This window comes from Somniosus microcephalus, chromosome 11, assembly GCF_052327205.1.
Source record: "Somniosus microcephalus isolate GS21.2 chromosome 11, FLI_Smic_1.0, whole genome shotgun sequence".
Classification (NCBI taxonomy): Eukaryota; Metazoa; Chordata; class Chondrichthyes; order Squaliformes; family Somniosidae; genus Somniosus; species Somniosus microcephalus.
Genome location: NC_140997.1, coordinates 231,119,772 through 231,146,234, shown reverse-complemented (window position 1 = coordinate 231,146,234; position 26,463 = coordinate 231,119,772). Strand labels below are relative to the sequence as shown.

The following is a 26,463-nucleotide window of genomic DNA, read 5'->3' as shown; positions in this document are numbered from 1 at the left end:
TCCCCTCTCCGCTCATATACTGCTCCAGATCCAGCCTTGTGCTTTGGGAACAAGTACAACTGCCTTCTTGGGTAGCCTTGACCAGGATGATCTGGAGGATGGCCCAGTCAGAGAGGGTCGTGCACTCCCTCCAGACAAACCAGGAAAAGTTGTCAGTTGTCTGAATTGCACTCTTCAGACTATTGAAAGGGCTGGCTGCTGTTGATGGATGCTTCCTATCGTCACAATGGTCTTCATATAGTCTCTCTCTGGAGACGACAACTCTACCTCCTCATTATGGTACACCTCACTTTCTGTGGTAATGCAGTTGTGCAAATACCACTGGCCTGGACTGTCGGCGGTGTACTAATTGTTAATGAACACAGTAGAATGACATAAGAACACAGGAATTAGGAGCAGGAGTCGGCCGTTCGACCCCTCGAGCCTGCTCCGCCATTCAGTGAGATCATGGCTGATCTTTTACATCAACGCCACCTTCCTGCACTATCCCCATATCCCGCGATTCCCTTAATATCCAAAAATCGATCGATCTCGGTCTTGAATATACTCCGTGCTGTAAATTTCTATAATTCTATGATACGAGAGAGCATCCACAGCCCTCTGGGGTAGAGAATTCCAAAGATTCATAACCCCTTGAGTATAAAAAATTCTCATCTCAGTCCTAAATGGCCAACCCCTTATTCGGAGACTGTGACTCCCTAGTTCTGGACTCCGCAGCCAGGGGAAACATCCTCCCAGCATCTACCCTGTCAAGTCCCTTGAGAATTTTGTTTCAATGCGATCGCCTCTCAGAACAACAAATAATAGGAGCCATCATTTCTCAAAATAATTCTGCTGCACTGAACAAGTTGCTGAAGCTCCACTAATGACTTAGTAGGTAAAAGCACGACATGGATAGTACGAAGTCATGTGGAACTGGAGGAACTGCACTCCAATCCCCATTCCAAATCTCACCGGGGAGCCGATAGGAGCATTACAACAGGTTGCAACACCCCTGAGCAAAAGCGGCGAGTGTCAAACGTTTTCAGCGAGCCATGACAGAAAGTAGACGTGTATAGATTTTGGGAGAGAATAGGATCGGGCTCAACTGTGATACCACTGCATCTCAACACCGAATAGGCCACCGAGCCTCACTTCTACACTCGACCACTTGGCTAAGACACTGGAGGGGTGCTAACACCTCCAGCAACTGTATCCTAGCAAAGAGCCAACCCCTTCAGGAGAGGAGAGGGAAAAAGAACTGGGGATTCGTGCAAAATGCTGTTACCGACATATTTGAAGTGCAGCAGGGCGCACGTGATTTTTTACTTTCAACTTCTTTCCCTTATCTCCCTCGACTGGTGAAACTCCAGTACGATTTGGACAGGTTGGGTGATTGGGCAGAAACATGGCAAATGCACTATAATGTGGATAAATGTGAGGTTATCCACTTTGGTGGCAAAAACAGGAAGGCAGATTATTATTTGAATGGCAATAAATTGGGAGAAGGGGAAGTGCAAAGAGACCTGGGTGTTATTGTGCACCAGTCGCTGAAGGTAAGCATGCAGGTGCAGCAGGCGGTTAAGAAGGCAAATGGTCTGTTGGCCTTCGTAGCGAGAGGGTTCGAGTACAGGAACAAGGATGTCTTGCTACAGTTATACAGGGCCTTGGTGAGACCGCACCTCGAGTATTGTGTGCAGTTTTGGTCACCTTACCTGAGGAAGGACGTTCTTGCCATGGAGGAAGTGCAGCGAAGATTCACCAGGCTGATACCTGGGATGGCAGGAATGACGTATGAGGTGAGATTGTGTCGATTGGGCTTATACTCACTGGAGTTTAGAAGATTGAGAGGGGATCTCATCGAAACCTATAAAATTCTGTCAGGTCTGGATAGACTAGATGCAGGAAGGATGTTCCCGATGGTCGGGGAGTCCAGAACCAGGGGTCATAGTCTAAGGATAAGGGGTAAGCCATTTAGGACTGAAATGAGGAGGAACTTCTTCACCCAGAGAGTGGTGAACCTGTGGAATTCTCTGCCACAGAGGGCGGTGGAGGCCAGTTCATTAAATATATTCAAGAAAGAGTTGGATATATTTCTTGAGGCTAAAGGGATCAAGGGATATGGGGAGAAGGCAGGGACAGGGTACTGAATTTGGATGATCAGCCATGATCTCATTGAATGGCGGAGCAGGCTCGAAGAGTCGAATGGCCTACTCCTATCTTCTATGTCTATGTTTCCCTGTCTCTGTTGCCAATTTATCTCCTCGCTCTTTGTGTCATGTTAGATTTCTGTCCATCTTCACAAGTTTACTGTTTCTATCCTTGTCCCCAGCTCTCCATTTCTCCTCCTTGCGCTTTTCTACCACGGATGGTAAAAATACTATCCTACTGGTCTTACAGCGATTATTCTGAATGGCTTCCTGCTCAGATTCACCCACAAGACATGGGATACCAAGGACACAATATTAGCCTGCGGCACACAATTGCCGTCTCTCCCAAAGACCTTTCTTGAACTGTTCACTTTAGTCCGGTTTTCATCTGTGGTACTCATTACCATTTAGCAGAAAATAAATGAAAAAGGCAAAGAAGAAAAAAACTGAAGAAACTCAAGAGTTTGGTGGGGGGGGGAGGAAATTCTTCTAAAATCTAACAAAAGGGATCACAAAAAAAAGAGGAGCAGACAAATGAAGACTGCTGCAATAACAAATACATAAAATGCACATTCAGGGAAATTGTAAGACATAAAAAGGGAAACATTGAATAAATAGGAAACAACCAGAGGGGGAAAAAATCCAACAGGAAACAAGAGGAAGTGTGTCGGAAGATCCTACAGCCTGCTTTCATTAGAATCAGCCGTTCTTTTACAGGTTTAATTACAGTAGACTCCCTTCATACTGTAAGGCTGTCTGATATTTTCCAATAATACATGGACATTTAAATGCTTAAAAGTAAACTCCACTGCAGCATTTATTCCTATTCTCCCCAACATTAATGCGCAAAAGGTTGTTCATACTTTTACAAGTGCCAGTAACAATATATTTGAAAGCGCTGCCCAACCGAGCTCCCTATAGTGAGCCACTCAGCAAATGCCAGGTCCTTCCCCACAGGGAGGGAGTGAGAATCAGACAGAGCGTCATTCTGGACTCCTCTCTCAGCGGCTGGTTTCAGAGCAACCTTGATGAAGCTTTGGAAGCAGACCGCCCTCCTACCCACGGGTGACGCACGGGAGGAGGCAAACTACGAGACTCCATCTTTAAAGTATTGAGCCTCAAGAAAACTGCAGCCAGCTCCTGATGGTTAAGTGGATAAGTCCTTGGTGTGGCACTGAGCCATGCAGATCTGGAATGTCCTGGAGTCAATTCACAGCCTGTGCTGAGTTAGCTGATTTCAGCAGGGCTGGCAGGAGAGGCCATACAATTAGCCTCAGCACTCCTGAGAAATGCAGTAATGATTCCTGCAGTGTGTGTGCGCACATGTGGTCATTGCAAATGTTCAAAATCCCTCCATGGCCCCACCCCTCCCCATCTCCCTAACCTCCTCCAGCCCTATAACCCTCTGAGATCTCTGCGTTCCTCCAACTCCGGCCTCTTGTCCATCCGCCACTTCCTTCACCCCACCATTGGCGGCCTTGCCTTTAGCCGCCTGGGCCCCAAGCTCTGGAATTCCCTCCATCTTTCCCCCCTCTTTTCCTTTCTCTCTATCCCTCCCTGACCGCGCTCTCCTGTCGTCATGCCTCCTTTCATCTCTCTTTTCTTGGATACTCTGCCCTCCGAAACCCCTACCCCAATCCTTCAATACTCTTCAACCTTCCTACTCTCCTGCCGCCGTCCCAGGTTTGACTCCCTCTTTGATAAGCCCACAGCTTCCCTCTGTGCCTCTCTTGGCATCCTACGAAGAGCCCATCGAGGCAATCGTCGCTGCCGCCTTACGAGCAGCAACCCCAACTATCCCATCCTACTCTCTCGACGTCCTTCCCACCCAGCGCGCCCACTGGGTGAAAACTTGCCAATCTCCTCCCCATCCAACTCACCCCCCCCGCCCAGCGCTGATCCTCTGGATGCTGGCAGTGGGGCAGCCATCACAGACCCTCTCCGCATCTCCCTCCAGAATGTCCATTCATTTGCAAACAAGGCCCTTGCCTTACATGAGTTTATCGTGGATGACTGCATCAACATCATGGCCCTGACGGAAACTTGGTTCAGGGGTGATGACACCTTATCCTTAAATGAAGCCTCCCCACCTGACTATACCTTCCACCACGTGCCCCGCCCAGACTGCCATGGTGGCGGTGTGGCTCTCATCACCAAATCATACCTTGGTCTGTCCCCCTATTCCTCCAGCACTTTCTCCTCCTTTGAGCATCTCACCTTAGCAAGGATATCTTGCTGCAGTTGTACAGGGCCTTGGTGAGACCACACCTTGGGTATTGTGTGCAGTTTTGGTCGCCTTATCTGAGGAAGGATGTTCTTGCCATGGAAGGAGTGCAGCGAAGATTCACCAGGCTGATACCTGGGACGGCAGGAATGACGTATGAGGAGAGATTGGGTCGATTGGGCTTGTACTCGCTGGAGTTTAGAAGAATGAGAGGGGATCTCATTGAAACTTATAAAATTCTGACAGGACTGGACAGACTAGATGCAGGGAGGATGTTCCCGATGGTCGGGGAGTCCAGAACGAGGGGTCACAGTCTAAGGATAAGGGGTAGGCCATTTAGGACAGAAATGAGGAGGAATTTCTTCACCCAGAGAGTGGTGAACCTGTGGAATTCTCTACCACAGAAGGCAGTTGAGGCCAATATATTAAATATATTCAAGAAGGAGTTGGATATATTTCTTAAGGCTAAAGGGATCAAGGGGTATGGGGAGAAAGCAGGGACCGGGTACTGAATTTGGATGATCAGCCATGATCTGATTAAATGGCAGAGCAGGCTCGAGGGGCCGAATGGCCTACTCCTGCTCCTATCTTCTATGTTTCTATGTTATTCCACACCTCTCATTTAAAATTCTTGTTCTCTACCACCCACCCAAGTACCATAAAAATTTTATCACCGATATCTCCTCATTGGCTGTAAAACGCTTTGAGATGTCCGGTGGTCGTGAAAGGCGCTATATAAATCCAAGTCTGTCTTTCTTTATAACTAAGAACGTCTATTTCCACCTCCATAACATCACCCGTCTCCGCCCCTGCCTCAGTTCATCCGCTGCTGAAACCCTCATCCATGCCTTTGTTACCTCTAGACTTGACTATTCCAACGCACTCCTGGCTGGCCTCCCACATTCTAACCTACGTAAACTTGAGGTCATCCAAAACTTGGCTGCCCGTGTCCTAACTCGCACCAAGTCCCATTCACCCATCACCCCGTGTTCGCTGACCTACATTGGCTCCCGGTTAAGCAATGCCTCGATTTCAAAATTCTCATCCTTGTTTTCAAATCCCTCCATGGCATCGCCCCTCCCTATCTCTGTAATCTCCTTCAGCCCCACAAACCCATCCCCCCTGCCCCCCAAGATATCTGCACTCCTTTAATTCTGCCCTCTTGAGCATCCCTGATTATAATCGCTCAACCATTGGTGGCCTAAACCTTAAGCTCTGGAATTCCCTCCCTAAACCTCTCCGCCTCGCTACCTCTCCTCTCCTCCTTTAAGACGCTCCTTAAAACCTACCTCTTTGACCAAGCTTTTGGTCACCTGCCCTAATTTCTCCTTATGTGGTTCGGTGTCAAATGTTATGTCTTTTAATACTCCTGTGAAGTGACTTGGGATGTTTTACTACATTAAAAAGGTGCAATATAAATACAAGTTGTTGTTGTAAACCTCTCCGCATCGCCCTCCTCCTTAAAAACCTACCTCTTTGACCAAACTTTTGGTCACCTGTCCTAACGTTGTCTTCTTTGGCTCGGTGTGAAGTTTTTGTACCATTACATTCCTGCGAAGTGCCTCGGGGCGTTTTACTACATTAGAGGGGCTGTATAAATGCACGTTGTTGTCGAGATAGTGAGAAAATTGGGCAAAGCTGTGATGCCTGTGGTTGAAAAGCCTGCCAACACTCACTGACTAGATCACACATGAAGCACAGCCAGGTGGGCAAGGTACCAGAGGGGCACAGGCATCAAGCAAGAGTTTGTGCAGAGAGTAGAATATAAAACATTCCAGCCAGCGTACACAAGCCTTTAATGAATAATACGTGCCATTCCCTAACTAATAGAAGCCATTTAAACTTTTTCATTTAGAAGGCAGATCTTCCATTTATAAGATTTTGTTTGTGTCTCTCCCAAAGATAATAGTCCAAAGGGAGTATCCTCTTTATTCATTAACATGAGCACAATACAGACTATCACTGGTAATCACAAACTATTTGTCCCAGCACTGCAGGTTCAGTTATCCGCTAACAACTACTGCCATCTGGTGTACTACAGAAAATCAGCAGAGCTTGTTCAGAGAATCCAGCTCAACCCTCAAGCTGCGCTAGTACAATAGCAAAATACTGCGGATGCTGGAAATCCAAAACAACAACAGAAAATGCAGGCCAGGCAACATCCGTGGAGAGAAATAGAGATTGGGTGACCGCTTTGCGGAACACCTCCGTTCAGTCCGTAAGGGTGACCCCGAGCTTCCAGTCGCCTGTCATTTTAATTCACCGCTCCATTCCCACTCGGGCCTCACCATCCTCGGCCTCTTGTATTGTTCCACAGAAGCTCAACATAAACTCGAGGAACAGCAACTCATCTTCCGACTAGGCACTTTGCAGCCTTCCGGACTCAATATCGAGTTCAACAATTTCAGATCATAACCTCGGCCCCTATTACTTTTTTACTTATAATTTTTTCCACCCCTTTGTTTTGGGCCCTCCTTTCCCCCCCTCCCCCTTTCCTTTTGTTTCTCTCTCTCACCTGGCGGCTGTCTCTTACCTGCCAGTACACTTCACACCTAATCTCAGCTGCCTTCGCACTGGGGGAATTCCCACTACAGAGCGCTGCAACCCCTTGAATGTCGAAAAAGGCAAATTTCTCGCCACAGAGATCTCGTAATCTCTGTGGGCAGCTTTCTTCAGGGCCAGGACGGACGCCTTTGCTTCGTTGCTGACCGTGAATTCCGGGCCTTTGATTCCCCTACACAAAAAGATTTTTCATCGAAACATCAATATAGTAAGCCAGCAGAGGGAAGTGTTCTAATAATGCAGCGTGTGTGTTTTTTTTTTTAATTTGTTTATCGGATCAGGGTGTCGCTGGCAATGCCAGCATTTATTGGCCATCCCTAGTTGCCCTTAAGAAAGGTGTGTGTGTGTGTGTGTGTGTCACCCACACGCCACAATTTCCCTCACAATGAGTTTGGAACTGCGATCTTTGAAAAATGTATCATATTTTTGACTGATGAGTTCCTCGGGCCTCTCCTGGAGTCTCACTCAGGATCACCACCAACAGAATGCTGCGAGAAGTCACCCTTCCCATCCTCTTGGTAAGGCACAAGGGAACCGTAAAGCAGGGAAAATGATAGCTTTATTACATATAACAAAGGCTTTTACAATAGTACTAAGAAACAACTTAAGTTAAAAACTGCACAACATAGAGGCATGAACAGCATTTAATTTATTTTGGTTCAGTTGGCGCTAAGCAAGGTGGAGATACCAGCTGCGGGAAATGAAACATTATTCCATTTCGGGCATTCATTGATAGGTTCAAGTACATGGGGGTACAGCAAGCAATTAGGAAAGCAAATGGTATGTTGGCCTTTATTACAAGAGGATTTGAGTAGAAGAGTAAAGACATCTTACTGCAATTATATAGGGTCCTGGTGAGACCACACCTGGAGTACCGTGTACAGTTTTGGTCTCCTTACCTAAGGAAGGATATACTTGCCATAGAGGGAGTGCAACAAAGGTTCACCAGACTGGTTCCTGGGATGGGGGGATTGTCCTATGAGGAGAGATTGAGTAGACTGGGCCTATATTCACTAGAGTTTAGAAGAATGAGAGGTGATCTCATTGAAACATACAAAATTCTTACAGGACTTGACAGGGTAGATGCAGGGAGGATGTTTCCCCTGGCTGGGGAATCTAGAACCAGGGGTCACAGAATAAGGGGTTGGCCATTTAGGACTGAGATGAGGAGAAATTTCTTCACTCAGAGGGTGGTGAATCTTTGGAATTCTCTACCCCAGAGGGCTGTGGAGGCTCAGTCGTTGAGTATATTCAAGACAGAGATCGATAGATATTTTGAATATTAAGGGAATCAAGGGATATGGGGATGGTGCAGGAAAGCGGAGATGAGGTCGAAGATCAGCCATGATCTTACTGAATGGCGGAGCAGGCTCGAAGGGCCAAATGGCCGACTCCTGCTCCTATTTCTTATGTTCCCTTGGAACTGGCCCGATGACTGGAAATGGCCTATTCCAGTCTTCCCCAAAGGATGTTGAGAATATACCACAGGACGGGAGTGGGCGGGGGCGATGATTAAGTTTGCTTCACCATACGTCATGGGCTACTATGATGTCTTAGAGCTTACTTGATTGATTTTGTGAGTTGGAGAGTACTTTTCCCGAAATTAACCATGGTTTTCTTCTTGGTTTTTTTTTTTTTGTTTCCGCCAGGAGTTAGTATTATTAGCAACTGGGAAAGTAAAGTCAGCTGCTCTCTGCTCCAACCTCAAAACAGCACTCCTTATTTGGCCTTAAAATGAAAAGCGATCCACTAGACCAAGACCAGAGGCTGTGGGAATGCGGCCAGTCTCATCATCCATTGATGCCATTCTTAAAAACAACAAATGCTCACCGTATTGCAGTTTTCAAAAACGTTTCCACATTAGGGACCCCCCTGCAAATAGTGGAACTCCCAGGGCTGCCCTGCCAGCATTACCACACTCATGAGTGGTGTCCCTATCACACCTTCCGAAATATAGTTTGGAAATCATTGTTAAATACAGAATGCAGAAGTCATGGGGCACTGTGCTTCGGCTATACTATACCTCCAGCATTAGACAGATAGCAATAATGACACTAAATTGGGAAGCTTAGTAACTTGTGCAGGTGGGAGCAGGGAGTTACAAGGGGACACAGTCAGATTAGGTGAGTGGGGAAAACCTGTGGCAAAATGGAGTTCAATGTGGGGAAGTGTGAGAGCATCCACTTTGGATCCAAGAAAGACAAACTGGAGCATTCTGCTAATGGTGAGAAACTAGGAACTATGGAGGAGCAGAGAGATTTGAGTGTCCAGGTACACCGATCACTAAAGGCTAGTGGACAGGTACAAGAAGTCAAAAGGACTAATGGAGTGTTGGCTGTTATCTCAAGAGGGTTGGATTACAAAGCGGAGGAAAATGTTTCAGTTGTACAGAGCCTTGGTCAGACCCCATCTGGAGCACTGCAATCAGTTCTGGGCACCACACCTCAGCAAGGATATACTGTACTGGCCTTGGAAGGGGAACAGCGCAGATTCACCAGAATGATACTGGGGCTCAAAGTGTTAAATTATGAGGACAGGCGGCACAAATTTGGCTCATATTCCCTCGAGTATAGACGGTTGAGAGGTGATCAAACCGAGGTGTTTAAAATTACAAATGGATTCGATAGGGTAGATAACAGAGAAACTACTTCCTCTGGTGGAGGAACCGAGAACAAGGGGACACTCTCTCAAAATTAGAGCTGGGCCAGTCTAAAAGGCTGTGGATGCCGGCGGTCAATTGAAATTTAAGACTGAGATCGACAGATCTTTGTTGGGTAAGGGTATCGAGGGATATGGATCAAAGAGTGATTGGCGGAACAGGCGCGAGGGGCTGAATGGGCCTATGCCTGTTCCTAATCTGATGAATTTCCGAGCTAAATTTGTAAACCTATGATGTACAGATTGTTTTTTTTTTTATAAACTGAATTTGAGAAATCTAAAATAGAAAATACTGGATAACCACAGCTGATCTGAAGAGAGAAAAGTCAAGTTAACATTTGGGTTGAGACTCTTGAAAACATTTACCTCTATTCCCTTTCGCTGCTGTGTACTTCCAACATTCTCCATGTCTATGTGCTCACTGTATTAAGCTGCCAAGTGCCAGCTTTTTGCAAACTCCTTGCACAACTATCTGCCAATAAAAGTACAACAATTTTAAAGGGGGGGGCAAGAAGAGAGAGACCTGGGGGTGTTTGTGCCCAAATCTTTGAAGGTGGCAGGACAGGTTAACAAAGCCGTTAATAAAGCATGCGGGGTCCTGGGTTTATAAATAGAGGCATTAGAGTACAAAATCCAGGAAGTTATACTACACCTTTATAAAACACAAGTTCGGACCCAGCTGAGGTACTGTGTCCAATTCTGGGCACATTTTAGGAAGGAAGTGAAGGCTTTGGAGAGGGTACAGAAGAGATTTACTAAATGTCTTAATCTAAATGTACACTCTCGGGAGCCGCAAGCCTACATTTCGTTGTACTGCACTTGTGCGCTAACAATGACAATAAAGTTGATTATGATTATGAGAATGGTTCCAGGGATGAGGGATTACAGTTCTGTGGATAGACTGGAGAAGCTGGGGTTGTTCTCCTTAGAGCAGAGAAGGCGAAGAGGAGATTTGATAGAAGTGTTCAAAATCATGAAGGGTTTAGATAGAGTAAATAAAGAGAAAGTGTTTCCAATGGCTGAAGGGTCGATAACCAAAGGGCACAGATTTAAGGTAACTGGCAAAAGAACCTGAGGTGACAGGCGGAAAAACATTTTTTTAAACGAGTGGTTAGGATTTGGAATGTACTGTCCGATAGGGTGGTGGATACAGATTCAATAGTAGCCTTCAAAGGGGAACTGGATAAAATTGCAGTGATACGGGGAAAGAGCAGGGGGGAGTAGGACTGACTGGATTACTCTTCGAACGAGCCCGCACAAACTCGATGGGCCGAATGGCCTCCTTCTGTGCTGTACTACTCTACAATTCTATGACTCTGTGGCCTAGAAATTTGTCGCGGGCGGTGGTGCAAAGCAGGCGGTATTGGATCAGCCGCCCGTTATACACAGTGCCTGATAGTCAGGTCTATTGCAGTCAGTGCGATGGGATATCCGGCACTGGGTATAACAGGCGGCCGATCCGATCCGATCCCGCCCGTTTTACACCGAGACGAATTACTAGGCCCAAGTGTTTTGGAATATCAAGCAGAATTTATTTTTAAATTAGCGACTTCTGCTTCCAGCTGCTCTCGAGTGATTCTGCAGTCTTCATTTCTAGTTGTGCCTTAACGCAGCAGTCAGACATCTGTGTTTTCAATTCCAACATTCCTTTGGCCTCTCCATTTTCCTAGTGCCACATTACGAGCATTTCCACTCTGTGACTCTCAAGTGAGTGCAAAACGAGGCTGCCTAACCCATTTCCGTTAGGACCCTTACAACAGTCTGCAACCTTAAGGCTGGGATAACAAAATGTTTTATCCTTGTGGGCTGTTTAGGCGAGTATCACAAAGCCTTGGGGGAGGGGGGGGGCCACCAAGTTTAAATCCATGTTCCCATTAATTTATCACAAGCGGTTGATACCAACAGATCTTGATGTTTTGGTTTATGCAAGAGTAGGAATAGACTGGATGTTAGGCGGTTCTTCTTTCCTCCCAGTGAGTCGTGAGCCTCTGGAATAGATTGCTGGTGTGGTGGGTGCTGACTCTCTCCACGGAGCAGGCTTGAGGGGCAGTATGGCCTACTCCTGCTCCTAATTCTTATGTTCAAGAGGGAGCCGGGGCAGAGATCGCATCATATAGAAGGCAAGTGTCTTTACAGATAACACTTGGTCCATGTGATCGCCTGGACTGGTTTCGATCACCCGAGGGGGTTGGAGAGGAATGTTCCAGAGTATATTTTCCCTTATTGGCCTTGAGTTTTCTGCCTCTCCCAGGAGATTACATGGCTGTGGAGGGGTTGGGGGTGGTGAGGGAGGGAGTGTCTAGTTATGATGCTCCAGCCATCATGAGGTAAATCGTGCTTGACTAATCTACTGGAATTTTTTGAGGATGTAACTGGTAGAATAGATAAGGGAGAACCAGTGGATGTGGTGTATTTGGACTTTCAGAAGGCTTTCGATAAGGTCCCGCATAAGAGATTAGCATGTAAAGTTAAGGCACATGGGATTGGGGGCAAGGTATTGACTTGGATAGAGAACTGGTTGGCAGACAGGAAGCAAAGAGTTGGAATAAATGGGTCTTTTTCCAAGTGGCAGGCAGTGACTAGTGGGGTACCGCAGGGATCGGTCCTTGGACCCCAGCTATTCACAATATATATTAATGATCTAATAATAATAATTAATAATTCAACTTTTATTGCCATTGCACAAGTACATGAACAACGAAATGTGATCTTGCAAGCTCCCATGACTGGGAGAAGCAAAGCCGCTGCGTCGGTGCGCGCCGCCATTCCATTTCCAACATTCCTCCTGTCCGACAATCTTCAGCCCACCGCCCGGGCCTGCTCACCAGCCGCTCCTCCCGTGACCTTCTCACCAACTGCCCCTCCTCGGGGCTCCTTCCGTGACCTTCTGCACCTGGTCTTCCCTGATGGTCACCCCTCCAGGTACTAACCAGGCCTGGCTCTGCTTAGCTTCCAAGCCTTGCCAGTGACCCTGTCCCTAGTCCCAGGAACAGGGCGAGGGAACTAGATGTAATATCTCCAAGTTTGCAGATGACACAAAGCTGGGTGGGCGTGTGTGCTGTGAGGAGGATGCTGAGAAACTCCAGGATGATTTGGACAGGTTGGGTGATTGGGCAGAAGCATGGCAGATGCAATATAACGTGGATAAATGCGAGGTTATCCACTTTGGTGTCAAAAACAGGAAGGCAGATTATTATCTGAATGGCAATAAATTGGGAGAAGGGGAAGTGCAACGAGACCTGGGTGTCCTTGTGCACCAGTCGCTGAAGGTAAACATGCAGGTGCAGCAGGCGGTTAAGAAGGCAAATGGCATGTTGGCCTTCGTAGCGAGAGGGTTTGAGTACAGGAACAAGGATGTCTTGCTACAGTTGTACAGGGCCTTGGTGAGACCACATCTTGAGTATTGTGTGCAGTTTTGGTCGCCTTATCTGAGGAAGGATGTTCTTGCCATGGAAGGAGTTCAGCGAAGATTCACCAGGCTGATACCTGGGATGGCAGGAATGACGTATGAGGAGAGATTGGGTCGATTGGGCTTATACTCGCTGGAGTTTAGAAGAATGAGAGGGGATCTCATTGAAACTTATAAAATTCTAACAGGACTAGACAGACTAGATGCTGGAAGGATGTTCCCGATGGTGGGGGAGTCCAGAACCAGGGGTCTCAGTCTAAGGATAAGGGGTAGGCCATTTACGACAGAGATGAGGAGGAATTTCTTCACCCAGAGAGTGCTGAACCTGTGGAATTCTCTACCACAGAAGGCAGTTGAGGCCAATTCATTAAATATATTCAAGAAGGAGTTGGATATATTTCTTAAGGCTAAAGGGATCAAGGGATATGGGGAGAAAGCAGGGACAGGGTACTGAATTTGGATGATCAGCCATGATCGCATTGAATGGCGGAGCAGGTTCGAGGGGCCGAATGGCCTACTCCTGCTCCTATCTTCTATGAGTGTAGGGCAGGCTTGATGGACCAGCTGGTCAATTTTATACATTCATATTTTAGATTTATCCACCAATGACGCAACAGCCCTTTCCAAACCTCCAGAACCACAAAACTAAAACCGGCCAAACCAGCAAAGCATAAATAAGATGGAGGGGTGGGTTGCCAGGGCCCAGAGCCTTGCATGGCCCTAGGGCCACAGGTTGGATACCCTTCCTTTAGTTCATCAGTCATGGACTGGATTGGAACCCAGCTCCTAGAAGTGAATGGTCATTGCATCAACCCAAAGCACCATCCAGGCCCCTTAAAATTAGCAAGAAACATAAATCTCCCTTAAAGGGCCTGGTTCATCCTGGTGAACCACAATAACATTCTACAATAAAATATCAAAGGAACAACAACTTGCATTTATATCGAGCCTTTAACGAAGTAAAACATACAATTATACAGTTTAATGCAGAGGAGGAAACCTTGCAGCACTTACAACTTTATAATTCTATTCAACTATAAACTAATTCACACCATTTTGCATATTAGGTAAAGGGTAATCAATGAGTGTCTCCTGGGGATGACAATACAAAATCATTTTTACACAACAGAGGCACGAATATCAAGTTACAACGCTGCTAGTTTGAAAACACCCTCAGATACATTTGGAATGAAAGAGACTTTACAATTCTACCTGCCCTCACCTTTGAGTTAACTAATCTCTTCCATATTGTGGATTGTAATGCACTTTAAGGTCCTCTCCCCACCAGCAATTCTCCTTCCTCCTCTCCTGGAGCTGCTGTGACAGTTCCCTGGTTGTTGGGTGTCCCCCAGTACCTTGCCCAAGTTACCATTCCTCATTTGTGAACCTAGGTGGTGAATGCTGACAAGCTATTAGATCATGGCAGGCATCACAGTCGAGCCCCATCCTGTTCTTACCCAACATCCACACCTGGGTACACTGTTTACATAGGATATACAGCACAGAAACAGGTCATTCTGAAGGGGTAATTACTAGTCCTAACCCTTTTCGGGCTACCCCAGATCAGGCGTATTCCCCAGACGTTCACCTTCAACTAAAGTTAAAGATAGCCAAATTCTATAAGACGCTTAATTAGGTCTCAAGGTTCAGACTATCTCTTTCTAAAGGAAAGGAACGACGTGAAGATGCTACCGTCCTCCAGATAGCACTTTTAATAAGTTTAACTAGACTGTAACCTTCCGGATATTATGAGGGTCCAGAATACCCCCTAGAATTCTGACACTCCTCACAAAAGAGTGTACAGAAATTGAGTCCGCAAGTTTGATACAGAAATACTACAGGAAACTTTGTTATATCCGGCACCGACGGGACTGAGCTGTTGCCGTCCCATCAAAACTGCCGGACATACCAGCGTTAATGTTGAAGCATACGGAGGTTTTCATCTCCGTATCTGACAACAAACACTGTTGCTTAGCAACAGCTTCAAACAGTCGGCCCGTACCTTGGAAGCATCTCTGTAGCTTAGCAACAGCTTCAGAGAGACTTTCCAGAGCCTGACTGTTGGGGGAAAAAAAGCCACGAGAAGAAAAAAAACCTAACAAAACGGCTCCCGATTTCTGCCGGTAGATCGAGGTTTCCGGACATACAACCTCCGGATAAACTAAAGTCTCCTGTACTTGAGACAATTCTAAAAATATATAAATTTATTTAAGAGCTGACATACAGTTGACAGCTTGTGAGTCAATCGCAACTTTAACAGTTCAAAAACAAATAGCTTACATTTCTTATCCTCAGAGATCCTTATTCTCAAATCTTAACTTCGTACATTTTTACATTTCTTATTCTTAATTCTAATCCAGAATATCCACCAAAATCAATTTAAAAAGTACCTTGATCCCCGAGACTCAGTTAAAAACGTACAGAGCGTGCCTCTGAAGTTGAAAGAATCGCTTCGCCCCTTTCCAGCGACTTCTGACCGTCTATCTGAAAAGCTCTATTTTTATACCTTTTTTAGTGGTTTATCCTTTGAAGTTTTCTGCTGATGTAAGCTAATTATCTCTAGTCATCTTCCTGTTGACTTTTTTCTATTCGGATCAGCCATGATCCTATTGAATGGTGGAGCAGGCCCGAGGGGCCGTATGGCCTACTCCTGCTCCTACTTCTTATGTTCTTATGGTCAATTTAGCTGCTGCATGCATAATTATGTCTCTACCTTTAGGTGTTCCAAAAACTTATCATATAAAATTGTTATTACAGATTTATCTCTTTGATGCCATTCTTATCGAAGGTCTTCCATTCAATTCTAAAACCACCTTAACTGGTTACAACCACAGACTCCTGTCTCCGTGGTGTTCCAAGTTCAATACAAAAACCATGTGATTGCTTGGTGCATCTATTGAAGTCATATCTTCAAAGTGTTCTGTTGGTATCATATTTACAACATGTAAATTAAAGACACTTCAACTAGGGTCTTTGTTTTCCTAGCCACCTTAGTTGGTTATATTATATCGTGTTTCCTGTTTCATTTGATGTTACTTTTACAAAGGCACATGGTTTTTTAATATTCTGTGTTCCTGTTCGAAGTGTTAGTTTTTAACACTTTACTTGGGTCATTCCATTGTGTTTCTCCCAAACTCCAGACCTTCTGGAAGCGCCAAACTGCTATTTCAATAGGGCCATTGTTTTAGTGTTTTTAACCAATTCCCATTTCAAAAGCTTGTGGTGTTTACAACTTTTGTGTTATCAAACCATCCCATCTCAGAAGCCTGTTTGCACAGCCTGTGTCGTTGAGGCTTTAGATTTTTAAACCCAGTATATCATGTATTAATAAAATCAGAATTCTGTTCATGTGATGGTGTATTTTTCTGAAATATGGCTTATTCCTTCACAATTCGGCCCAACCATGCCGGCGTTTATGCTCCACACGAGCCTCCTCCCGTCTTTCCTCATCTAAATCTATCAGCGTAACCCTCTATTCCCTTCTCCCTCATATGCTTGTCTAGCCTCCCCTTAAATACATCTATACTATTCACTTCAACCACTCCCTGTGGTGGCGAGTTCCACATTCTCACCACTCTTTGGGTAAAGAAGTTTCTTCTGAATTCCCTATTGGATTTCTTGGTGACTATCCTATATTGATGGCCTCTAGTTATGCTCTTCCCCACAAGTGGAAACACTCTCTCTGTATCCACTCTATCAAAACCTTTCATAATTTTAAGGGTCTCTATTAGGTCACCCCTCAGCCTTCTTTCTCCCCCCCACCGCCCCCCCCCCAAAAGCGAAGAGAGACCCAGCCTGTTCATCCTTTCCTGATATGTATACCCTTGTAGGAGTGCTTGAACTCCTAACGAAAGTACTGAGACTGAAACTAGCAGTTAACCAAACGTGGTTTAATGCACTAGTAAAAGTTACAAACAAAAACGCAGGAGAAACTCTATACAGGTCTGTACACCAACTGGTTCCACGAGGACTGAGGGGGAACGCCTCTCCCCTCTGACGTCATGACATCATCACATTTCCCGCCGTTGGGAACGTCACGAGACCTGCGTGATGACGTCATCGCGCTGGATCGCCATTTTACCGAACCCGCGCTGTTTATACAGAGCAAACACCTAAAGGTAACAAGCCCCTGTTAAAGGCAATTATATACATTACTGCAAAAGTCTCTTGGTGGCTTTGCCACATATGCCCCCCCAGAATTGTCTTTAATAAGGAAAGTCAATCGCAGAGGAGGTCGGACAAGCCTGTTTGAACGACTCCTAAATTCCCGGAATCGCCGATCGCCATCGTGGCACGCCCTGGAGTCGGTGTTCTTGACGCGCAGTTGCTCGTTCGGTGTTTTGGGCACGAAAATGCAAGGCGGACGGCAGCTTCTGGCCTTCACGCCAAACTGAGCATGGTAATAACAAAACCCGGTTGTTGGAGGAGTCAAGGCAGGGGCCTTTGGGGCGGGGCGTCTCGCGACAGCGCAGTAGGTTGTGGGACCGCGTATATTTTATCCGCCTCTTCGGCGAGCGCAATGCAATCCCCGGCGTCCGATCTGGCGAGGGCCGCCTGCACCTGTTCGGGCAGTTGACTGAGGAACAGTTCGCGGAACAGGAAACATTGCGGTTCAGACCCCAGGAGAGTGAGCATCTGGCTCATCAACCCCGAAGGTTTGGAGTCTCCCAACCCGGGCAGCGTGAGTAGGCGGCGGGCGCGCTCTGCCTTCATAAGGCCGAATACCTGCATTAGCCGTGCCTTAATGGCGACATACTTGTCGGTGGCCGGGGGGTTCTCCAGTAGGCTGATGATCCTCGACGCCGTCGAGCAGTCGAGTGCGGAGACCACATAAAGATAACGGGTCTGATCCTGCACGACATTGTGGAGCTCGAACTGCGCCTCCGCTTGTACGAACCAGGAGGCCGCCTGTTGTTCCCAAAATTGGGGGAGCTTCAAAGCCACTGCGTTGGCTTCCATCATGGCCCTGCATTCCGTTTCCGCCGCGAAGAACGTCCGCGAGGATTCGGGGTCACCAATGTAGGAGTGCTTGAACTCCTAACGAAAGTACTGAGACTGAAACTAGCAGTTAACCAAACGTGGTTTAATGCACTAGTAAAAGTTACAAACAAAAACGCAGGAGAAACTCTATACAGGTCTGTACACCAACTGGCTCCACGAGGACTGAGGGGGAACGCCTCTCCCCTCTGACGTCATCACGTCATCACGTTTCCCGCCATTGGGAACGTCATGTGACCTGCGTGATGACGTCATCGCGCTGGATCGCCATTTTACCGAACCCGCGCTGTTTATACAGAGAAAACACTTAAAGGTAACAAGCCCCTGTTAAAGGCAATTATATACATTACTGCAAGAGTCTCTTGGTGGCTTTGCCACGCCCTCGCATTTCTGGTATCATCCTTGTAAATCTTCTCTGCACCCTCTCCAGTGCCTCTATATCCTTTTTATAATATGGCGACCAGAACTGTACGCAGTATTCTAAGTGTGGTCTAACCAAGGTTCGATACAGGTTTAGCATAACTTCCCTACTTTTCAATTCTATCCCTCTAGATATAAACCCTAGTGCTTGGTTTGCTTTTTTATGGCCTTGTTAACCTGTGTCGCAACTTTTAGTGATTTGTGTATTTGTACACTGAGATCCCTTTGTTCCTCTACCCCACCTAGACTCGCACCCTCCAAGTAATAAGTGACCTCCCTATTCTTCCTACCAAAATGTAATACCTCACATTTATCGGTGTTGAACTTCATTTTCCAATTATATGCCCATTCTGCAAGTTTATTAATGTCCTCCTGTAATTTGTTGCAGTCCTCCTCAGTATTGACTAACCCCCCAATTTGGTGTCATCCGCAAATTTAGAAACTGTGTTTTTGATTCCAAAGTCTAAATCGTTAATATAAATTGTGAACAGCAGTGGTCCCAGCACTGATCCTTGTGGAACACCACTACCCACCTTCTGCCACTGTGAATAGCTACCCTTTACCCCTACTCTCTGCTTTCTGTCCTGAAGCCAGCCAGCAATCCATTCTGCTACTTGTCCCCTGACTCCGCATTCTCTGACCTTGTTCATCAGTCTATTATGGGGTACCTTATCAAAGGACTTTTGAAAATCTAGATAAATTACATCTACTGCATTACCCTTGTCTACTCTCCCTGTTACCTCTTCAAAAAATTTAATGAGATTGGTCAAGCAAGACTTTCCCTTTTGAAATCCATGCTAACTATTCATTATTATATTTTTGGTTACTAGATGTTCTTCTATTTTCTCCTTTAGTAGGGATTCCATTATTTTTCCTACCACCGATGTTAAGCTGACTGGTCCATAATTCCCTGCACATGTTCTATCCCCCTTCTTAAATATCGGTATTACGTTAGCTATCCGCCAGTCCTCTGGCACTACACCTTTTTTTAACGAATTACTAAATATATGTGTAGTAATGCCTCTACTTCTTCCCTAGATTCTTTTAAAATGCGTGAATGCAATCCATCCAGACCAGTGGTTTTATCCTCTTTGAGTTTGATTAGTTTATTTAATATATCCCCTTTTTATTTTAAATGCACTTCTCTCATTGCTAATCTCATCATCCAATGTCATGTCCACCAGTTCTATCTTCCTGCTAAATACTGAAGCAAAATAATTACTTAATATTTCTGCCATCTCTCTATCGTTACCTGTGGTATTATCCTGTCTATCCCTTAATGGCCCTATTCCCATCCCAACCTTCCTTTTTTTTATTGATGAGCCTGTAAAATATTTTACTATTTTGCTTTATGTTCCTTGATAATTTAATTTCGTAGTTCCTCTTTGCCTTCCTAATTGTTTTTTTGACTTCTCTCCTAATCTCTTCATATTCTCCCTTATCATGCACTCCCCTGCTGTCCATGTACTTAATGTAGGCCTCTTTCCTTACCTTCAATTGTTCCCTTATGGCTTTATTCATCCATGGATTCTCATTAATGTTTAGTTTGTTCTTTCCTTTTAGCGGAATATATTGTTCCTACATTCTGTTAAACACCGTTTTAAATGTTTCCCATTGCTGTTCTACATCGTTGTTTGCCAATATTGTTGCCCATTTTATTTTCCCAAGTTCTATTCTCAGCCCCTCAAAAATCAGCTTTTCTCCAATCTATTACCCTGGTTTTCGTCATACGTATTTCCTTCTCAATTATCATCTTAAAGCGTATTATATTATGGTCACTATTGCCTAGATGTTCCCCTACTTTTACTTCTCTTATCTGCTCTGGTTCATTCCCCATTACTAGATCCAATAGTGAATCCTCCCTTGTTGGGCTTTTTACATATTAGGTTAGAAAGGCGTTCTGTACACAATGTAGGAACTCCACTCCCTTATCCTCTTTACCTACCTCTTCTGTCCAATTAATATCGGGGTAGTTGATATCCCCCATGATTATTATTCTGTTTTTGACTCATTTCCCTAATTTGTCTGCATGTTTCTTCCTCCGCCTCCCTTCCACTATTAGGTGGTCTATAGACTACACCTATTAGTGTGATTGATCCTTTATTATCTTTTATCTCTATCCATATGGATTCTATTTTTGTCTTGCTGATAGCTGCTTCACTTTTTTTGACTGATATGATGTTATCCCTAATAAGTACAGCTACTCCACCTCCCCTTTTTCCCTCTCTATCTTTTCTAAATATGTTATACCCTGCAATATTTAATTCCCAGGCCTGATTTTTCTGTAGCCGTGTCTCAGTAATCCCTACTATGGCTGGTTCCTCGCAACGCATGATTGCCTCCAGCTCCCCTGTTTTATTATGGACACTGTGTGCATTGCTGTACAGACAGTTTAACTAATTTTTAATAGGATTTCTTTGTGATCAGAAGCAGAGACAATGGTTAACGTCTCTCTTCCTAGCTGAAGGATGCCAACTCCAGATCCTGCACCCCCGCCAAATGCTGCCCCTACTGAGGTTAGCTAATTCAGCAAAGGTCAGGAATCAAAGCTGGAACTTTATCGGCCTGTATGGCTTAGTACCAAGCCATAAAAAGCAGTGATCAGCCAAGCCTTGAATAGAATTTTCTGCTGTCCATTAAACTCTTTCCAGCTTACAGCACAATCAGGTGAAGCTTTTTGCATTAAAGCCATCTGGCACAAGATAGAGCAATACTAAAACCATCAGACACAACTGTAAAGGGGAAGCTGAGTGAACTGCTCAGTATGCAACCGGCACAAAGCTGGGTGGGAGGGTATGCTGTGAGGAGGATGTCGGGAAACTCCAGTACAATTTGGACAGGTTAGGTGATTGGGCAGAAACATGGCAAATGCACTATAATGTGGATAAATGTGAGGTTATCCACTTTGGTGGCAAAAACAGGAAGGCAGATTATTATCTGAATGGCAATAGATTGGGAGAAGGGGAAGTGCAACGAGACCTGGGTGTCCTTGTGCACCAGTTGCTGAAGGTAAGCATGCAGGTGCAGCAGGCGGTTAAGAAGGCAAATGGTATGTTGGCCTTCGTAGCGAGAGGGTTCGAGTACAGGAACAAGGATGTCTTGCTACAGTTGTACAGGGCCTTGGTGAGACCGCACCTTGAGTATTGTCTGCAGTTTTGGTCGCCTTATCTGAGGAAGGATGTTCTTGCCATGGAAGGAGTGCAGCGAAGATTCACCAGGCTGATACCTGGGATGGCAGGAATGACGTATGAGGAGAGATTGTGTCGATTGGGCTTATACTCACTGGAGTTTAGAAGATTGAGAGGGGATCTCATCGAAACCTATAAAATTCTGTCAGGCCTGGACAGACTAGATGCAGGAAGGATGTTCCCGATGGTCGGGGAGTCCAGAGCCAGGGGTCATAGTCTAAGGATAAGGGGTAGGACATTTAGGACTGAAATGAGGAGGAATTTCTTCACCCAGAGAGTGGTGAACCTGTGGAATTCTCTGCCACAGAGGGCGGTGGAGGCCAGTTCATTAAATATATTCAAGAAAGAGTTGGATATATTTCTTAAGGCTAAAGGGATCAAGGGATATGGGGAGAAGGCAGGGACAGGGTACTGAATTTGAATGATCAGCCATGATCTCATTGAATGGCGGAGCAGGCTCGAAGGGCTGAATGGCCTACTCCTGCTCCTATCTTCTATGTTTCTATGTACACCGACTAACATGGCCCCGAGTTGAGGTCGCAGGCTGGCCTGAGATAGATAATCTGGATCCAGGATAGTAAGGGCATGACAATTGGCCTTTGTCCTCTGGGGGTGGGGGGAGAAATAAAGCCAGCTAGCATTCCGGCTCTCTAATACTGTCTAGCACCTCCTGCTGGAAAGTGAGAGTGTTGGGCAAGGTAAAGTTTGGGCTTGGCTGTGATGCATCCCCCAGTTGAATAACTCACCAACACTCAGCATCCAGTCTCACGTTTGAAGCATAACCACTTGGACAAGGTACTAGATGGCAAAGCCACAGGTGCCAAGGCTACATAGTTTTCGTACAGCAATTCTCAAGTTCCGATGTAAAATTGTCACGGAGAGCTTTAGGGGAGCTGTCTTTGTGCAGAGCGGTGCTGGAGCATGGAATGCTTTGCCACAGGGAGAGATTGAGGCAGGCAACTGCATCTTTTAAAGGGAAAAATGAGTAAGTATTTGCAGCGGAGGAAGATACAGGGCTTTGGGGAGAGTTTGGGGCAACGGGATTAGTTTTGGACTGCTAGCCTTCTGTGCTGTAAACTTCTTGTATTTTAAAATCATAGAATCACACAACACAGAAGGAGCCCATTCGGCCCAGTGTGCCGGTGCTGGCTCTTTGACAGAGCCGTTCAATTAGTTCCACACCGCGTCTTTTCCAAATGTAGAGATGCATCGGAGGGGGGAAAAGTGCCATTAAAATGAGAGACTTGCATTTATATAGCACCTTTCATGACCACCGGACGTCCCAAAGCGCTTTACAGCCAATAAAGTACTTTCTTGAACTGTAGACATGGAATGGTTACAGCACAGGCGGCCATTCAGCCAGTGCCGGCTCTCTGCAAGAGTCCCACTCCCCTGCCCTTTCCCCGTAGCCCTGCAAATTTTTTCCTTCAGGTACTTATCCAACTCCCTTTTGAAAGCCACGATGGACGGTGGAGGCAGAGTCATTTCAGGCAGTGCATTCCAGATCCTAACCACTCACTGCGTAAAAAAGTTTTTCCTCATGTCGCCTAGTCACTGTTGTAATGTAGGAAACGCGGCAGCCAATTTGTACACAGCAAGCTCCCAGAAACAGCAATGTGATCGTGAACAGATCTTTTTTTTTTTTTTTTAAGTGATGTTAATTGAGGGACAAATATTGACCCCAGGATACCGGGAAGAACTCCCCTGCTCTTCTGCAGAATAGAGGCCATGGGATCTTTTAAATCCACCCGAGAGAGAGCAGACGGGGACTCAGTTCATCCGAAAGACGGCACCTCCGACAGTGCAGCACTCCCTCAGCACTAGCCCTGGAGTGTCAGCCTGGATTTTGTTCTCAAGTCTCTGGAGTGGGCCTTGAACCCACAACCTTCTGACTCAGAGGCAAGAGAGAGAGCACTAACCATTGAGCCACTCAGCAACAAGCTTACAAGGAGTGGGGGAGTTGAGAAATGTTTTCACCCAGAGAGTGGTGGGGGTCTGGAACTCACTGCCTGAAAGGGTGGTAGAGGCAGAGACCCTCATCACATTTAAAAAGAACTTGGATATGCACTTTAAGTGCCGTAACCTGCAGGGCTACGGACCAAGAGCTGGAAAGTGGGATTAGGCTAGATAGCTCGTCGGCCAGCACGGACATGATGGACCGAATGGCCTCCTTTTGTGTTCTATGAGAGGGTTCTACCAGCACTGCAACAAACTTCCAAATACAAGCAATTCTGACCTGAAGGGTCATCAACCTGAAACGTTAACTCTTGTTTCTCTCTCCACAGATGCTGCCCTGACCTGCAGAGTATTTCCAGCATTGTCTGTTTTTATTCAAAATACGTTTTATTGGCAGAAATTGGAAACAACAAATGCTGTAAACATAGAAACATAGAAGATTAGGAGCAGGAGTAGGCCATTCGGCCCCTCGAGCCTGTTTCGCCATTCAGTGCGATCATGGCTGATCATCCAAATTCAGTACCCGGTCCCTGCCTTCTCCCCATATCCCTTGATCCCTTTAGCCTTAAGAAATATATCCAACTCCTTCTTGAATATATTTAATGAATTGGCCTCCACTGCCTTCTGTGGTAGAGAATTCCACAGGTTCACCACTCTCTGGGTGAAGAAATTCCTCCTCATCTCAGTCCTAAATGGCTTACCCCTTATCCTTAGACTGTGACCCCTGGTTCTGGACTCCCCGGCCATCGGGAACATCCTTCCTGTATCTAGTCTGTCCAACTAAAAACAGCAAAAATTTTGGAAATACACAGAATATTATTGACACACCCCCCACCAACAACCACCAGCAGCAGCACAATGAATCTACCTCCTATGATGGTCCTGATGAGGGAGGCATGCCCGGGGCAGTCGACCAGCGTCACCTGCAGCCTGGCGAAGTCTCCGTGCTGGCGGAGGTGCTGCGGGACGGCCAGGCAGAAGGAGGAGAAGCCCAGGTCCAGGGTGATGCCCCTCTCCCGGCTCTGGGGGTTCTTGTCGAAGGCCGCCGTCGAGGCCGTGGTGCTCAGCGCCCGGGCCAGCGCCGTCTTCCCGCTGTCGATGTGGCCCAGCACCCCAACGTTGAAATTCAGGGTCGCGGCTTCCACCGCCTCCGCCATGGTTGCCAAGAAACGAGCAAAGCGGGGAACGGACGGTTCAACCTGACGGACCACGTCCACTGTGCATCCGCTTCAAACTCCCCCGCAGCCCCCATGGTGGAACATACAGTTCCGCTTTCCAGCACCTCTCGCAAACCCACACTCAGCCACAAACTTAGAAACACATTTTATTGGTAGGAATTGGGGGTTAAAAAAAAAACACAAACAAATGCTGAAAATTTCAAATAAAACGCTGGAAATACACAGAAAAGATTTTCATAGAATCACAGAAATTTACAGCACAGAAGGAGGCCATTCAGCCATGATCTCATTGAATGGTGGAGCAGGCTCGAGGGGCCAAATGGCCTAGTCCTGCTCCTATTTTCTATGTTTCATTCGGCCCATTGTGCCGGCTGAAAAAGAGTTATCCAGCTCTTGGTCCGTAGCCCTGTAGGTTACGGCACTTCAAGTGCATATCCAAGTACTTTTTAAATATGATGAGGGTTTCTGCCTCTACCACCCTTTCAGGCAGTGAGTTCCAGACCCCCACCACCCTCTGGGTTTTACACACATAACATTAAGTTTCTTTTAAAATCTAGGCTGACACTCCAGTGCAGTGCTGAGGGAGCGCTGCACTTCCGGAGGTGCCGTCTTTCAGATGAGACGTTGAACCTAGACCCCGTCTGCCCTCTCAGATGGATGTAAAAGATCCCGTGGCACTATTTCGAAGAAGAGCTGGGGAGTTATCCCCGGTGTCCTGGCCAATATTTATCCCTCACTCAACATCACTAAAAACAGATAATTTGGTCATTATCACATTGCTGTTTGTGGGAGCTTGCTGTGTGCAAAATGGTTGCCGCGTTTCCTACCTTACAACAATGACTACACTTCAAAAAGTACCTCATTGGCTATAAAGCGCTTTGGGACATTCGGTGGTCGTGAAAGGTGCAATAGAAATGCAAGTCTTTTTTCTTTCTTTCTTAATATGCTGACCAACCTGCTGCTTAGTCACAACACTTTCTGTTTTTATTTCTGGAAATACACAGCATATAAAGAGAAAAGGTGGATTGCATAGAATTTTACAGCACAAAAAACAGACCATTCAGCCCAACAGGTCTATGCCGGTCGGTGTTCATGCTCCACAGGATTTGCAGTTTTTCGGCAATACATTCTGCAGTGAGCACTAGTTGAATGAATACTTTTATAACGGGGTACCCACATTTATCCCTGCTCAGCGCTGACAAAGCACAAACTCTGAAGCTTGGCCTTGCATAGATTCCTCCTCCCCTGAAGGTGCTGACCCGTGATAAGGATTGTCAGGCATTGTGTGCACTTTGGTAGCTTATAGCAACAAGAGGAGGACAGTCAGCCCCTCGAGTCTGTTACATAGAAACAGGAGGAGGCCGTTCACCCCCTCAAATCTATTACATAAGAACAGGGCTGATCTATGTTATGTGTCCAAGACAATCAAAGGAATTGATAGGATTGACGTTCTCATGAGGGCCTTACACCTGTATTTTCTCTTTTCAGATGCAGACGGATGTCCATCGTTCTTTCTTTATTGGACCTACCAACTTATTCCTCAGGAATGACGAGCTCTCATTGACGTAAGAAAACTACTAGGCACTTGGTCAGAGTATTAAACAAGGCTTTAATCGACTGTTTCACAACATGAAACTCTAGTTATCTTTCACTCGTTCCTGTTTACAAAATGTCCCTGAGCAAGCTGAGCCCGTGCCCAAATATTTATACTCTCCCTGGACAGCGCCACCAGCAGGCCGCC

The 26,463-nt window shown here is 46.0% G+C and overlaps 1 protein-coding gene across 2 annotated transcripts in view; it reads right to left on the bottom strand.

Annotated features, from left to right (window-relative positions):
* The window catches only part of eefsec (eukaryotic elongation factor, selenocysteine-tRNA-specific), a 421,957-nt gene extending 397,150 nt beyond the window's left edge, over nucleotides 1–24,807 (bottom strand). Inside the window, exon 1 of one of the 2 annotated variants that reach the window (XM_086002117.1) lies at nucleotides 24,413–24,807. In XM_086002117.1, coding sequence (XP_085858243.1) covers nucleotides 24,413–24,701 — 289 coding nt within the window. In that variant the 5' untranslated portion in view covers nucleotides 24,702–24,807. The remainder of the gene's footprint in view (nucleotides 1–24,412) is intronic. The other variant, XM_086002116.1, reaches the window with a different exon arrangement.
* Between the last annotated feature and the right edge of the window lie 1,656 nt (nucleotides 24,808–26,463).